Genomic DNA, 14,599 nt, shown 5'->3' on the forward strand with positions numbered 1-14,599 from the left:
AAGTTCTATAGGAGAGGCTGGGTCTTTATCTTAGCATCCCCAGTCCTAGCATGGAGCCTTCCAGAAAGCAGATTACTTACTAGACATTTGGGGAATAAAAGAGTATGAGGTCTACGTTGTAATGATATAATATTTCCTGAATTCTTTAATAAATAAAACACATTGAAGTATAAATCCCTTAATTTTATAAAACAAAAGACTGAAGAGTCAAGAGCATCAAAGCTGACCCTGTTTTATTATTTTTTTATATTCCATTGTTGCAGTAAATGGGATTCTTTCACATATCCATGAAAATCCCTATTGTGATGTCATATTTTCCTTAGATGATTGGGAAAAAACCCTCAGGTATCAGTAGAGGCGAGAAAAGCTGCTGGTTGTGCCCCTATAACACATACTGGCTGTAGCAGTAGTGCCTGGCCGAACGCCTGGCTTGGACTCTCTCTTCCTCATCTCGCAGAGCTTCTTCATATCTTGTTGAGAAAGCACTGGGAACTGTATCACTAACCTTGGCTAAAAATTCCAGGACTTGCATCTTGCTGGTTTCAGCTTGAGCTTTCGGACCCCACAGTAGCTCATAGCGTGGAGGATCACTGTTAGACACCTGGCGGTACTCTAGGTACTGCAGCCTCACCAAGTCTTTGGTGATGAGCTTCCTGGGCTCTCCGTAGATGAAGTGCTTCCTCCCGGCATATACTCGCATCATACCCAGGAACTTCCAGATGTCTTCCTCAGCAGCGCAGTTGCCCTTCATGAAGATCACACCCAGGACTGTCATGAGCAGGCCGGTCTTGGGTAACCCCCTGCCAGCACGCACCCTCCCATTGTTGGGTAGCTTCACTTTGCTGACCAGGTCGTAAGAGTGGCCGGTTGAATCAATTTCTTTCAAGTCGACTGCAAAGATAATCTCTATGTGCTCAGAGGCTTGCTTAAGGATCTCAGAATAATGGTCTTTGTAATTTTGGCCAATAATATTCAGTATATCTTCCTTCATGATGGGTTGTTTCATTTTATATCTATACAGAAGAAACTGTTCCAACAAACTCACTTTCATAGTTAGAATATCAAGGCATTCGCTCTCACTAGAAGGTAAGGGCTCAGAGAAATAGAGATTTTCCTCATCTTGACTGTTCTCACCTTCATCAGATCTTGTACCAGAAATATCAGAAGTAATAATGGTGGTAGATGAGGCTCTGCAAGACTCCTGGAAAGTGCTAGTTGACTCAGGAGCTGATAAACTCTGGGTATTCCCCTCCAAAGCAGGAGAAGAGGAGATGGGGGACTCTTCCTGTGCTTCAGGGCTCTGAACTCCCTCGTTACTCTGGGAGTCACCATGAGACTGGTGGCGTTTCTCACGAGTGTGAGTGCGAGTGCGAGTGCGGTGCTTACTCTTCTGACCCCGAGGCATACTGAGTATGATCAGGGACAATGGTCAGAATGTGAGTAGGAGAGAAAGTGATGAGGAACATCGACAGGATGTCACCTTCAGCAGGGAAATAGCACCTTGGCTGGTGGTATGTGAAGGAGGCTACATTTGCAGTTTTCCTCAAGGGCACTTCGCTACAAATCCACAGGGCTCCCCTCCACCTAGTCAGCCTATCCTTTGGAAAACCTGTGAAGGAAGGTAAAGTGAGGTTTAGGCTGCTTCCCGCCAGACCTGCCTCAGGCATCCTGGGGTGACAGTGGGGGCTGCTTGGGGTTGAGGAGTCTCTTATTCAAGACCATCATTCAACTAGTGGCAGGTCACGGCTTTTTTTCCCTCTGTTCTTCCGAGGTTGACATCACAAACCTCCCTGGCACCCACAGTAAGGAATTGATGGGGGTCCTCAGCTTGTAATTCCTGTCTAGGTCTGAATGTTCAGGGGGAACTTTTCTATCCTGGCCGCCGTGGGGTCCTCGAGTCCTCATTAAGGGTCCTAACTTTGGATCTGTATGGGGCCTGGCTCCCCCACCCCTTTCAGTGAATGGTAGCCACGCCTCCAAACTAAGGATTTCATTCCCTGTAAATATGATATAATTAAATGTTGAGGGAGTTTCGACTTGATAGCCTGGCCCTGGTTCTTAAGGACTAAAACCAGAGGTGGAGTCAGATTTTTGGTTACTCTTTCTATTTAGTGGTGGGTAGTCCCTTGGTCCTTGCTTCCAACTTTGACCCTTTTTATGGCTTGAAATTGCTCCCTCCCTCACCCTTAGGCCTGCCCCTCATATCAAGGCCTGTACCACCCTGAAACCCCTAGAAGAAAAAGATCTCCTTACCTGACCATACCTGTCCTTGGTCTCCTAAGAAATTAACACTATCATGCTCCTACTATTAGGGGTACGTGGCTCCTTTTGTCCTCAGGGTATTCACTTCAGCCTCTGGAAACACCAAGAAAGCTTTCCACTGCTATCACTTTAGCCATACCCCTTATACCAAGTCTCTCACCTCTTTGTGACACCCTAGGGTGAAGTGACTATGTCACATTATGTCAACAATGCCCAGGTATCTGAGGATTTCCAGCAAAGGCAGGATTGTATATGAGTCTCAGTTCTGAGGGAAAAGGTTTCCCTAATTTGTGAGACTACTTCCTTTGCTTGCCTGAGGTCCCTTCCCGTACACCAAGGCCCTCACATTTCTGACACTTTTCTGGCAGTGTCAGCCTGACCGCCTTGTCTGAGGCATGCCACGGTTGCAGGGGCAATCTCTGTGCCACCTCACTATTCTGGGGTCTGTGATCCCCACAGTCACCACCCAGGACTCTTCCCTTGATGCCTGGCAGTGCCTGAGATTCCTCCCTCTATTGTCCAAGGTCTCAAAGCCACAGACCCAGCCCATCACTCCCTTAGGTGCCAGAGACAAGTCTTGTATGGATGGAAGTTTCTGTAATTGTCCTGCACAACCACCCACCCCAACCCGCGGGTACACAGGCAGGATGTTATTTGTGAGGCTTCTGCTTCATGAGTGACCTCGGGAGCCTGGTTAGTTGACATTAGGTGGCCTCCAGGTCAGAACTGGTCTTCTGGTTGGGATGCCAAGAGCTATAAATTTTGCTTTACATACCCCCTGGCTTCAAGCCAGGCTGCCTCCCCGCCCCCAGAATGAAATCCAGGAGGGGAGGCAACCACACCTAGCCTGGGCTCCTTGAAGCTATAAAGACATGATAACATAGGAACACAGCTCGTGCCACACTGCATGTAGGCAAGCAAATGTTTAACTTAAGACCCCATCATTTGCCCTATAAATACAGCCGTGATGGGGATGGTCAGTTGGAAGTCTCACCTGAGGGGAGGATGGTCTCCTCACACTTCTCCATCCAGACTCCAGTTTGGCTGACTCCACAGGGCTTCCCCAGCTAGTGAGAGGCTGGATGTTGTAAGTGCCCGATTTGATGTAACTTTGGCTTATTCTCCTTTACTGCTTACTATTGCCCTCATCTATGCGTCGATTTCCCTTTTCATCTTTCTATTAGATTTTTATAATATCAATAAGGTGTTTCTTCCCCTTCAAACACAAGAGTAGGACAGCCGTGAATCTTTTCTTTACAGCAGGAGGGAAAGTCAGGGAATGCTGCATGAAGCTACTCCTGCCTGTGCCTTTCCAGGTATGTTATGAGGATTCAGCTTCTTCTTTTTTTTTAAAGAAGATTTTATGTATTTATTCATGAGAGATACAGAGAGAGAGAGAGAGGCAGAGAGAGAAGCAGGCTCCATGCAGGGAGCCCGATGCGGGACTCGATCCCGGGACTTCAGGATCATGCTGTGGGCCGAAGGCAGGCACTAAACAGTTGAGCCACCCAGGGACCCCCGAGGATTCAGGCTTCTTAAGGCCTTCTCTGATCCCCATAGGAGTTTGCCGCTAATATTCACTTAGGATCTTTACCTTGACTCCTAGCAGACCTTGGTTTTCCACTTTCTTTCAACTTAAGATCACCCATGTAGACCAAAGCTCTTGTAGCCCTGAGAACCCTGAAAATAAGTGAAGAAAATCTTGGCAGCTCTGCCTTGGCCTCCTAGGTCTCAGAGGAGTCACAGGCCAGTCTTCCCATGATTTTAGTTCTTATGTAGCCCTGAGAACCCTGAAGATCGGTGAAGGAATGCTTATCTTGGCAGCTCTGCCTTGGCCTCCGAGGTCTCAGAGGGGTCAGGCCAGGCTTCCCTTGATTCTAGTTATCGTGGGGTGTTTGCCTCCTTAGTCCTCATTCATCAGAATTTTCATATTGACTCCTGTCTCTTCTTTGAAAGGCTTCTGGGAAATACCTCATCCTTCCAAACTCTTGCTCTGCCTCCCTACTGCAAAGCTGGCAGCGAATGGGTTGATCGCCAGAGGTGATGTGAGATGAAGGAGCTAGAGGAAAGATGGGGGCCAGGACAGGTGGTGTGCTGTCATAGAAAGCAAGCTCATTTCTTCATTCTCTTCAAGGACCTAGCCTCTTAACATAATTCCTCTTCTAACAAATTTACTTTCTGCAGTGAAGGGACTGAGTCACATGACACTGTGATTCCCTGATCATTTGGGGTTTACTGATACTTCCTTTGTTGATAATGTTGTTACTGAATATTGTCTCTTTCTCTATTCATTCTACACACCTTGATTTTTCTATTTTTATTGCTTATTCCTCAGGCTATGTATTCCAGAACCATACTGTGGTATGAAGTTGTGCTTTTTAACACCTGAAGTACATTTTGGAATAGTGAGCAGAAAAATGAAGTAAGTGACACAGGTGTGCCTCGGGCTGGGAGGAGCAGTGTGGGCTCTAGAGGAATTCAGAACCAGGGTCTAGGCCAGGACAGTCACTTGCCAGCCTTGAATTTGAGACTATTCTAAATAATTTATCTCCAAAGTGACTCTGATAATATTTATCATATAGGACCATAGAAATATATGTGATGATGTATTTAACATCTAGCACAGTATTAGGCAAAGTTCAATGCTTTTTAAAAAAAATTTTTTTAAAGATTTTATTTATTTGAGAGAAAGAGAGCATGAGCAGGAAGAGGGTCAGAGGGAGAAGGAAAAGCAGACTCCCAGCTGAGCAGGGAGCCTGATGAAGGGCTCAATCCCATGACCCTGAGATCACGACCTGAGCTGAAGTTGGATGCTTAACCAGCTGAGCCACCTAGGTACCCCCTAAGTTTGGTACCTTGTTTTTTTTTTTTTTTTTAATAAAGATTTTATATATTTATTCATGGGAGACACAGAGAGAGGCAGATACAGAAGCAGGCTGCCTGTGGGAAGCCTGATGTGGGACTCAATCCCAGGACCTTGGGATCATTACCCATGCTAAAGACAGACACTCAGCCACTGAGCCACCCAGGTGCCCCAAGTTTGGTACTTTTAATGAATGGAAGTTATTACTGATGATTTTGACCCCACATAATAACACTGTTTCCTCACATAATTTTATATCGAGCCTGTATCAAAGAATAAACAACTTCTGGGATCCCTGGGTGGTGCAGTGGTTTAGCGCCTGCCTTTGGCCCAGGGCGCAATCCTGGAGACCCGGGATCAAGTCCCATGTCGGGCTCCCGGTGCATGGAGCCTGCTTCTCCCTCTGCCTGTATCTCTGCCTCTCTCTCTCTCTCTGTGTGACTATTATAAATAAATAAAAATGAAAAAAAAAAAACTTAAAAAAAAAAGAATATACAACTTCAAACAATAGAAATCCAAATCCACTGAAATGCTGCTGGGCAAATAAAATGCAGTAGTATTTCTCCACTAGACCATCTGTTTTTTAATATGGGTATGGGGTTGTCTTCTCCAGTTGTATGCAACTAAAAGTTCCTATTTGTGTCAAGGTCAAACAACTTCCCTCCTGGGTCCATTTTCATCCAAACCACCCCCTATTTTCATTCATTTTATTACTACCAAAATTTGAGCTCTCCCTTAAGAGTTTGACAAATTATACTCAAAATAACTTAGTTAAAATGCCCTTTTAATGGAGTGAGCTCTTACTTATCCTGCAAAAAGTGGTAAAGTCCAGGTGCTTCTTGGAATCTCACTTAAATGGAATATTACCCTTAATACTCGGAAACTCGCTGGACATTCTATGCCTCAAAAACCTTATTTGTGTACTGCTACCTGCACTGGGGCAAGCATATAGGACTCCTTCCATCCAGCCTTCAGCCCAGGACTGTCACTGGTTTTCCCAAAATTCCAAAGTAACTGTGAAAATCTATTTTCCTTTCTAGACCTAGTCTCTCAACTCAGAACCACCGACTAACGACCTGGTCCCTCCCAGTCCACCAATTCTACCCAGCCCATTGCACAGCCTGGCTTGAAATGACCTCCCCCCAAGGGACTGGCATTTTACCAAGGCCAACAGAGCCTTGATCAAGTAACTTACATTAGACTGTTATCATCTAGGACCTCCCCTCCCCTTATATACCTCTTTATTTTACTTCTCATTTATTTATTTCTCAGAATGTATCTCACCATCTTCATTGTATGAAAACTGCTGCTAGAGTATACATTTCTATGTGCGAGGGTTCAATGTTATTTTTCTTACCATCCAGTGCGATTAAGGACTATTCCAAAGAGCAGATGCTCAATGCTGGAGGAAAGAGGGAACGAGCAAGAAGTTTATTTGATTTAATTTCTTATACATTTTGAATTCGCTACATATACTCAGGTATATATTATTTAATTTTACAAGCAAAGTGCACAGAGAATAAGGCAATGAGTTAACCACCCTTTATATATGTGTCACCATTTTTTATCACAAATATTTTCCTATGAGGTTCCTTCATATTCCCATGAAATAAATTCATTCCAGTGCCATGCTACCTTGTTCTATAGCAAAAACAAAATACTAAAGGCTTTTCAGCTTGTTTACAAAAAACGAAACTCTTAATCTTAAACCCGAATGGGAATAAATTTCCATTCCATGAAAATACCTATTGCAGTGCCATGTTATCTGCTTTTCGATCATAAATACAATATAGATGCTTTGTGACTTTCAAATACCAAAAATGTAGCTCTGCTGTGTTAAACAGCAATAAATATTACATTAAAACCTAAGTAAGCTATTATAAGAAAAAACATTTGAAAACACCAAAATAAATATAACTGTCTATGTGTTTCTAGAAGTTACCTGTTTAGAACAAGTACGAGGAAGAGCTTTTCTCTTCCTTCCAGCCCCGAGGACTCTGCACGTGTTAAAAGAGCAAGGACTGGAGAGCTATGCCATCCGTAAGTGTACAGTCTAAAGCTAAATGAGCTAAGAGAAAAATTGAAAACACCGAAATAAATATAACCGTATGTGTGTTTCTAGAAGTTACCAGCTTAGAACAAGTATGAGGAAGAGCTTTTGTGTGCCCTCCATCCCTAGGCCTGCACCACTCACAAGGTGGACCGCCCGCCCCGCTGCAGCCCCGAGGAGGAGCCGCCGCCGCCCCGAGCGCCTCCCTGGAGGCGGAGGAAGCCCAGCGCCGCCTCCAGGGCAGGCGGCCAGGCCGTGGCTGTGGCCGCGGCCGCGGCGGCCGAGGCCCCCCTGGCCGAGGCCAAGGCCCACCTGGCCGTGGCCGTGGTCGCGGTGGCCGAGGCCCCCATGGCCGAGGCAGCGGCAGCCGAGGCCCCCATGGCCGAGGCCGCCCTGGCCGTGGCCGAGGCCCCCCTGGCCGAGGCCCTGGGCCCCGCGCGCTCCTCCTGGTCTAGCAGAGCCTCGGCGTAGAGCTCGGGGAAGCAGCTGGGCACGGTGTCGTTGATCTTGGCGAGGACCTGCAGCACCTGCATCTTGCTGGTCTCGGCGCGGGCTCGCGGGCCCCACAGGAACTCGTGGCGCGGGGGGTCGCTGGCCGGCACCTGGCGGTACTCCAGGTAGCCCTGGCGCACCAGGTCTTGGGTGAGGAGCTTCCGGGGCTCCCCGAAGATCAGGTGCCACCTGCCCTCGTAGACGCCCAGCATGTGCAGGAACTCCCAGATGTCCTCCTCGGCGGCGCGGTTGCCCTTCATGAAGATGACGCCCAGCAGCGTCATGAGGAGGCCGGTCTTGGGCAGCTCCCGGGTGCTGGTGGCGGCGGCGGCCAGGCCCAGCTTGCTGACCAGCGCGTACGACTGGCTGCGGGCGTCGACCTCCCTGAGCTCCAGGCCGAAGACCAGCTCCAGGCGCTCGGCGGCGCACCGGAAGATCTCGGGGAAGTGCTCGCGGTACTTCCTGCCCACCGTCTTCTGCAGCGCGGCCCGCGGGACGGGCTCCCCGCTGCTGTGCTTCTCCAGCAGGAGCTGCACCAGCATGCTGGCCTTGCGGCTGAGGGGGTCCCTGCGGGCGCTGGGGCCGGGGGACCCGGCGGGGCTCCCGGCGCCCTGCTCCCGCGGCGACCCCGAGGCGGAGGCGGAGGCGCAGGCGGAGGCGGAGGCGCCGGGAGACCCGGGCTGCGGGGGGGGCGCCGCCGCCGCCTCGGGGGCGCGCGGGGGACTCCCCTGCAGGCTCAGCGAGGGGATGCGGGGGGCCTCCTCGGCCGCCGCCGCCTCCGCCGCCTCCGCCGCCTCCGCCGCCTCCACCTCCGCCGCCTCCGCCGCCTCCGCCTCCACCTCCGCCACCGCCGCTGCGGCCGCCGCCACCCCGACACTCTCCTCCCCGTGGCCCTCGTGGCGTTTCTTGCGGGCACGGAGCTTGCTCTTTTGGCCCCGAGGCATGGCGACCCTGGGCAGGGCTGGCGGGCAGCGGGGGCACCTGGAGAGCGGGACAGTGAGGCGGGGTGAGCCCCTTGGCGGCGGGGCCCGGGGTGCGCCCTGCCTGGGGGTCACTGGGGGCGACGGTGGAGACCCGTGTCCGGGTGCGGGGCGGGGGAGGCCCTCTCCGGTCACGTGCAAGATCGGCAGGTGAGTTGTTGGCAAGCTCCGGGTCCCCCCACCCCGGCCCTCCTCCCCCCCCCCCGCAGCCCGCCCTCGGGGTCCGCCGGCCCTCGGGGCCCGCCCTCCCTCCCTCCCTCGGGGTCCGCCCTCCCGGGCCTGCTGCCTCGCCCTGACGCTGGCCACTCAGGCCCACGGCGGCAGGGCCTCGAGACTGACTAGGAGCGAGCGAGGCTGACCACGCAGCCCCACGTGCCCGACACCGACGCCGACGCCGACACCAGCGAGCCTGAAAGCTGCGGCAGACGCGCCGAGGCTCCCTGGCCCGCGCCCCGCTGTCCCCCCTCGGGCGGTCCCCGGGAGCCCGCCTGCCGCCCCGTGCCCCCCCGTCCCGGGCCCGCAGCTCCGGGGCCCACAGCAGGGCGCGTGTTCTGAGGTGCGCTCGTTCCGGGGAGGGCGGCCTCACCCCGACTCCCCGCGAGGCCCGGAACGGCCCCGGCGGCCGACCTGCTGCCTGCCCCCGACCAAGGAAGGCCCCACGTCCCCGGGTCCCCGGAGCACCCACCGCCACCAGGAGCGGGGCCTCCGCGTGGCCCCCGGGGTGGGTATGGAGCCCCCCCCCCCAGCCCTCACGAAGGCCCTCCTTCTCGCCAGCGGGCCTGGGACTTCTCCCCGCGCTGCGCGGAGCCACGGTCCAGCAGCAGCCTCGGGCCAAGCCTGCAGTCCCTGAGCCCCCGCGGGGGCAGCAGCCATGGGGGCAGCCATGTTGGGGCCTCCGAGGCGCGGGAGCAGGGGCCGAGCGGGGCAGGGTGTGTGTGGACCCCCTTTCCCAGGGCAGATGGGGCCGGGGCTTGTCGGGGCGGCGTGCCCGCGGCCTTAACCCGGGACTCCTGGCTCCTGGCCGCGGACGGGCGCGTGGGACCCCCGTCTGGGCTCACCCTAGGCAGGAGCGGTCCGACTAGGCCTCGCCGCCCACCGCGTGGTCAGGAGGAAGTCGTCGAGGGCCACTTCCGGTCATGTGGGTCCGGGCCCCCGGGAAGCCCGCGTGGGCGGGAGGGCTGCGGCGTGCTGGGCGTGTGCTGGGGCGCAGGAGAGCGGCCTGCAGTTTGGCGCGCGCGGGCTTCCGCTGCCTCTGAGCAGCTCGGGGGCCTTCTCCCTCCGCTGCGCTGACGCCACTGCCCTCGGACCGAGGGTCTCATGTCCCTCCCAGCGTCCCCCCGTAGGAAGTGTTTGGGGGCCTCCTCGTGCCTGCCAGGCCTGGTCCTTCCCCAATGTGATAGCACACATACTCTTTCTACGCCGCTTATGTGACCCGGGGCACCCCTCATCTCATATCTCTGTGTCTTACTTCACTTCTACTAGGCCTTTGGCTACGTCCAATCAGCTGACCTACTGCCAACTCTTCACACCAAAGACATTAGGTCTGTGAGCTTCCTGATATGAATTCCAGGTACACCTCCTTGGCCACTCCTGCCTGAGGCTCCCCAGAAATGGCTGCCTTAAGGTGAGAATCTTGTTGGGTTCCCTCTTCTGGGTGGAGAAGCCCATCGTATTTCATTCAGGGAACTTGCAGTGAGTTAGCAGGTCTGCAATTCCTTCCTTTTCTCACTTGGTACCTCCCCCCACGCCCCATCAAGGCCCTTAGGAATCCCGTGGGCAAGTGGAGTGCCCTTTAGCCTGACCAACTTCTCAGGGCTTCTTTTAGCTGACATCATTTTCATCGCTCCAAGTTCCTGGAGTGAATTTCGATCATTATGTGCAATTATTGTGATACTTGCCAGTCTATTTTGGTTTGTGCCTTGTACCTTTTATTCTATTAAGATGTTAAAAAAAGGCCAGTCCACATTCATTGGTAAATTTTCAAGTGGTTATTAGCACAGCCTGTGGACTCATACTGCCACAACCAACCCATAGTTTATTATAGTCCTGATATTACCCTTTGGTCCTGGCACTTAGGCTCTGAGGGGCTGCCTCCGTTCCCTTTATTGAGGCTGTAGAAATTCATTATCTCAGGGAATTATTGGAAGAGTCAAGGGCTGAACTGAAAACTTTCCGTCTAGTCAGTCCTGTCATTGGCCTCTCTTGCAGGCCAGGTACCGCTCTCAATCCCAGAGCTGGCCTCCACCAGCTCACACAGAGGCTCTAGTTCAATACACAATTAGTATTCCTCAGGAGCTTTTCAGTTTTGTTGTTTTGTTCTTGTTGATATTGGTTTTTTATTTCTTTTTAAGATTTTCAGGGTTGATTTTGATTATGGGAAAAAGCAACCTGAGTTGGTGACATTTTTGTAGCTATAGGTAAGGCAATGAATCTTTAAATATGTTAAAGAGAATTAACGTCTTTATAATATTCCCTCACATATGAATAAACATAGTAAACTGCTTTTTTCAAAAATTCTTTTTCCTTTCAGTAAGTTTTTAAAAAAGTTTTTATTTAAATTCAATTTAATTAACATATAGTGTATTATTAATTTCAGAGGTAGAATTTAATGATTAATCAGTTGCATATAACACCTAGTGCTCATTCCATCAAGTGCCTCCTTAATGCCCATCACCCAGTTACCCATTCCCCCACCCGCCTCCACTCCAGCAACCCTCAGTTTGTTTACTGTATTTAAGTATCTCTTATGGTTTGTCTCCCTGTTTTCATCTTATTGTATTTTTCCTTCCCTTCCCCTATGTTCGTCTGTTTTGTTTCTTAAATTCTACATATGAGTGAAATTATATGGTCTTTGTCTGTCTCTGACTTACATATTTCACTTAGCATAATGCACTCTAGCTCCATCTATGTCATTCCAAGTGGCAAGATTTCATTCTGATGGCTGAGTAATATTCCATTGTATATATACACTACCTCTTCTTTATCTGTTTATCTGTTGATGGACATCTGGGCTCTTTCCACAGTTTGGCTATTGTGGACATTGCTGTTATAAACATTGGGGTGAATGTGCCCCTTCAAAATATTATTTTTGTATGCTTTGTTTAAATATCTTGTTATGCAGTTCCTGAGTCTTTTGGGTAGTTCTATCTTGAACTTTCTGAGGAACCTCCATACTGTTCTCCAGAGTGGTTGAACCAGCTTGCATTCACACCAACAGTGTAAGAGGGTTCTCTTTTCTCCACGTCCTTGCCAACAGCTCTTGTTTCCTGAGTTGTTAATTTTAACCATTTTGACTGGTATAAGGTGGTATCTCATTGTGGTTTTGATTTGTGTTAGTCTATCAGTATGTTTTTATAGTTATCTCCTAAAGAATTTGTAGGCATCTGGTTTTGTATTAGGTATATCTTGGAGATTATTATTGTTTTCAGTGATATATTTTCCATTACGTGTTGTAATTTGTTAGTGATTTTGTTTTATCACATTCCTTAATTTGCTATCTTGATCTTTTATACACCATCTTCCTGAAGTTGCTTATGTATCTTAATAATTTCTGTACCAATTACTTGGAACTTTTAAATTAAGAGATCATATTGTTACCATTGTTACCTCTTTCTTTTCATTATTCTTTCCTCTGATTTACTTTGGTATTCATATTCTTGTATAATAGTTGTGTACTGTGTATGTATTTTCATCCAATTGTAGACAGTGGAATTGATACCACATATCTTTGTTTTCTTGTCAAACCTATTGAGTATGTTTGCAGTGGTTCCCATTTAGTAAATCCATTGTAGATTTTAGAAAATGGACATTTTTTTCTTTCTTTTTTTTTTCAATATGGAATGCTTAACAAATTTGCATGTCACCCTTGCACAGAGGCCATGCTAGTCTTCTCTGTATTGTTCCAGTTTTAATATATTTGGTGCCAAAATGAGCACGGAAATTCTTTTGCAATGCAAGCTTGCCAAAACTTATTATCATTAACAAGTTTTACTTATTTATTTTGTCAAAGGCTTTTTCTTTACCCTTACACATAGTCCAATCCTTTTCCCCTCTTTTTTTGCTAACATAGTTATTTCCATCTGGCAGCATTTTCTAGTGTTAATTCACTGCTATATTGGAAATACTATGAATTTATTTAAGGTATTTATCTCTATGCATGTGAGCTTGGCTTGATATTTTATGGGAAGATTCTTACCTGGTCTTTGTATCAAGAAGAGGTAGCGTATTTTAATGGTTGATAACTCCCTAAATTTTTGTATAATTTTTAAAAGTTTACATGAGGTAGTGATTACTTTTTCCTTTACCATTTTGTGTAACAAGCCCTAAGGCCTGGATAGCCCTAGAGTCTTTTGCTGTTGCCTTGGATTGGACTGCTGTTTCAATTTCTATTTTGTTGATTGAAGGGGTCTGTCTCTCTGTGGACCTATTTAGTCATTTATATTATGTTGACCTTAAAAATAAGCATCCAGTTATCTTACCTAGAAAATGAGTTTATTTGGAAATAGTAGGAAATTTCAGTTTGGAACTTGAAAGCTATTGCACAATCATAGGCAAGTCTAAGAACAAAGGAGAGGAATACTCTTATAGACGGAAAGAGGAGTTGGAGGAGCTCTTATAAAGTCCACTGGAAAAATAAATAAATAAATAAAGTCCACTGGAATAAACTGGGAGTTTGAAATGGCTTTTCATTGGCTGAGTTGTGACCGTCTCTTATTGGCTGGGCCAGGAAAAATTCTTTTCTCCTTCTGCTCTTGTACTGAAGTATGTATGACCTTCTTCCTATTGGGAATACATTTCTACCTGTCTGCAATTGAAGACAAGTGGTAAATTATGAGAGCTCCCCTTTTCTGGCCTCCCAATTCCGTTTTAAATGAGTTTTCCTTTATTTAATTTCACAATATTTTGATGAAAATGCTCCATTTTACAGGCATATCTCAAAGATATTGCAGGTTCAATTCCACACTACCATAATAAAGCTAATACATATTGCAATAAAGCAAGTCACATGAATTTTTTAGTTCCCAGTGCATCTAAAAGTTGTATTCACACTCTACTGTAGTCTATTACTTTTGCAAAAGCATTATGTCTAGAAAAAAAAAAAACAGTGTGCATACTTTAATTTAAAAATAGCTTAATGAAAATGCCAAGCTCATGTAGTTCTGTTTATGTGGGACAGATTAAGTGAAATTTCTAAATGCCTTTTCAGCTATAAATGCATTAAACTAGTATTTATTCATGATGTATTAGTATAAAATATGTGTTACTTTTATGCAATTTGAAGGATACTTGAAGTACATTTAAATTATTTAAAGTGAGAAGATTGTAATTTCCATATTGAAATTATAACTCAACTTGCTAGGACTTTAAGAAGTTGTACTATGTATTCAAAGGTGAGTGTGTTTTAAATAGTCATCAAAGATGGTGATATGTAGGGAAAAAACTTCAAATACTGATTATACTAGAAGTGAGGAAAATGAGGAAATTGCTTTTTAATTACTTCTGAAGAAAATTAGAGCTTGATTGATGCTCAAAGAATATCTATTGGATAGATTGACTGGCTGTTTTATATGGTGAGACAACTGAGATATATATGATAAGATGTGGTATAAGGCATACCTTGGAGATACTGCGGATTTGGTTCCAGACTACTAGAATAAAGCAAATATTGTGACAAAGAGAGTCCATTTAATTTCTTATTTTCCCAGTTCATATGGAAGTTATGTTTACACTATATTGTAGTCTTTTCAATGTACAATACGTTTTGTCTCTAGGAAGTACATATCATTATATGGGGCACCTGAGTGGAACAGTCTGTTGGGCACCAGACTCTTGGTTTTGGCTCAGGTCATAATCTCAGGGATGTCAGATTAGCCCCACGTCAGACTCTGCTGGGCATGGAGCCTGCTTAAGCCTCTCTCTGCCCCTCTCCCCTGTGTACACATGCTCTAACTC

The 14,599-nt window shown here is 47.8% G+C and overlaps 2 protein-coding genes and 1 non-coding gene across 3 annotated transcripts; all 3 read right to left on the reverse strand.

The window, feature by feature from the left end:
• Nucleotides 1-216: 216 nt before the first annotated feature.
• Nucleotides 217-2,613, reverse strand: LOC140627514 (melanoma-associated antigen B5-like). The gene is made up of 2 exons (XM_072815877.1): nt 2,254-2,613; nt 217-1,609 (listed from the first exon to the last, which is right to left on the reverse strand). The coding sequence occupies exon 2, from the start codon at nt 1,403-1,405 to the stop codon at nt 383-385; it is 1,023 nt and encodes a 340-aa protein (XP_072671978.1). The 5' UTR covers nt 1,406-1,609; nt 2,254-2,613; the 3' UTR covers nt 217-382.
• Nucleotides 2,614-7,315: 4,702 nt separating this feature from the next.
• On the reverse strand, nt 7,316-8,476 carry LOC140628560 (melanoma-associated antigen B4-like; the record flags this gene model as incomplete). Its single annotated transcript, XM_072817830.1, has 1 exon — nt 7,316-8,476. A coding segment is annotated over one exon (1,161 nt), but the record flags the coding sequence as incomplete, so codon positions are not given.
• Nucleotides 8,477-12,475: 3,999 nt separating this feature from the next.
• Nucleotides 12,476-12,582, reverse strand: LOC140628882 (U6 spliceosomal RNA). The gene has a single exon (XR_012026813.1). It is a non-coding gene; the product is annotated as a U6 spliceosomal RNA (small nuclear RNA).
• Nucleotides 12,583-14,599: the final 2,017 nt, after the last annotated feature.

This window comes from Canis lupus, chromosome X (genome assembly GCF_048164855.1).
Source record: "Canis lupus baileyi chromosome X, mCanLup2.hap1, whole genome shotgun sequence".
Classification (NCBI taxonomy): Eukaryota; Metazoa; Chordata; class Mammalia; order Carnivora; family Canidae; genus Canis; species Canis lupus.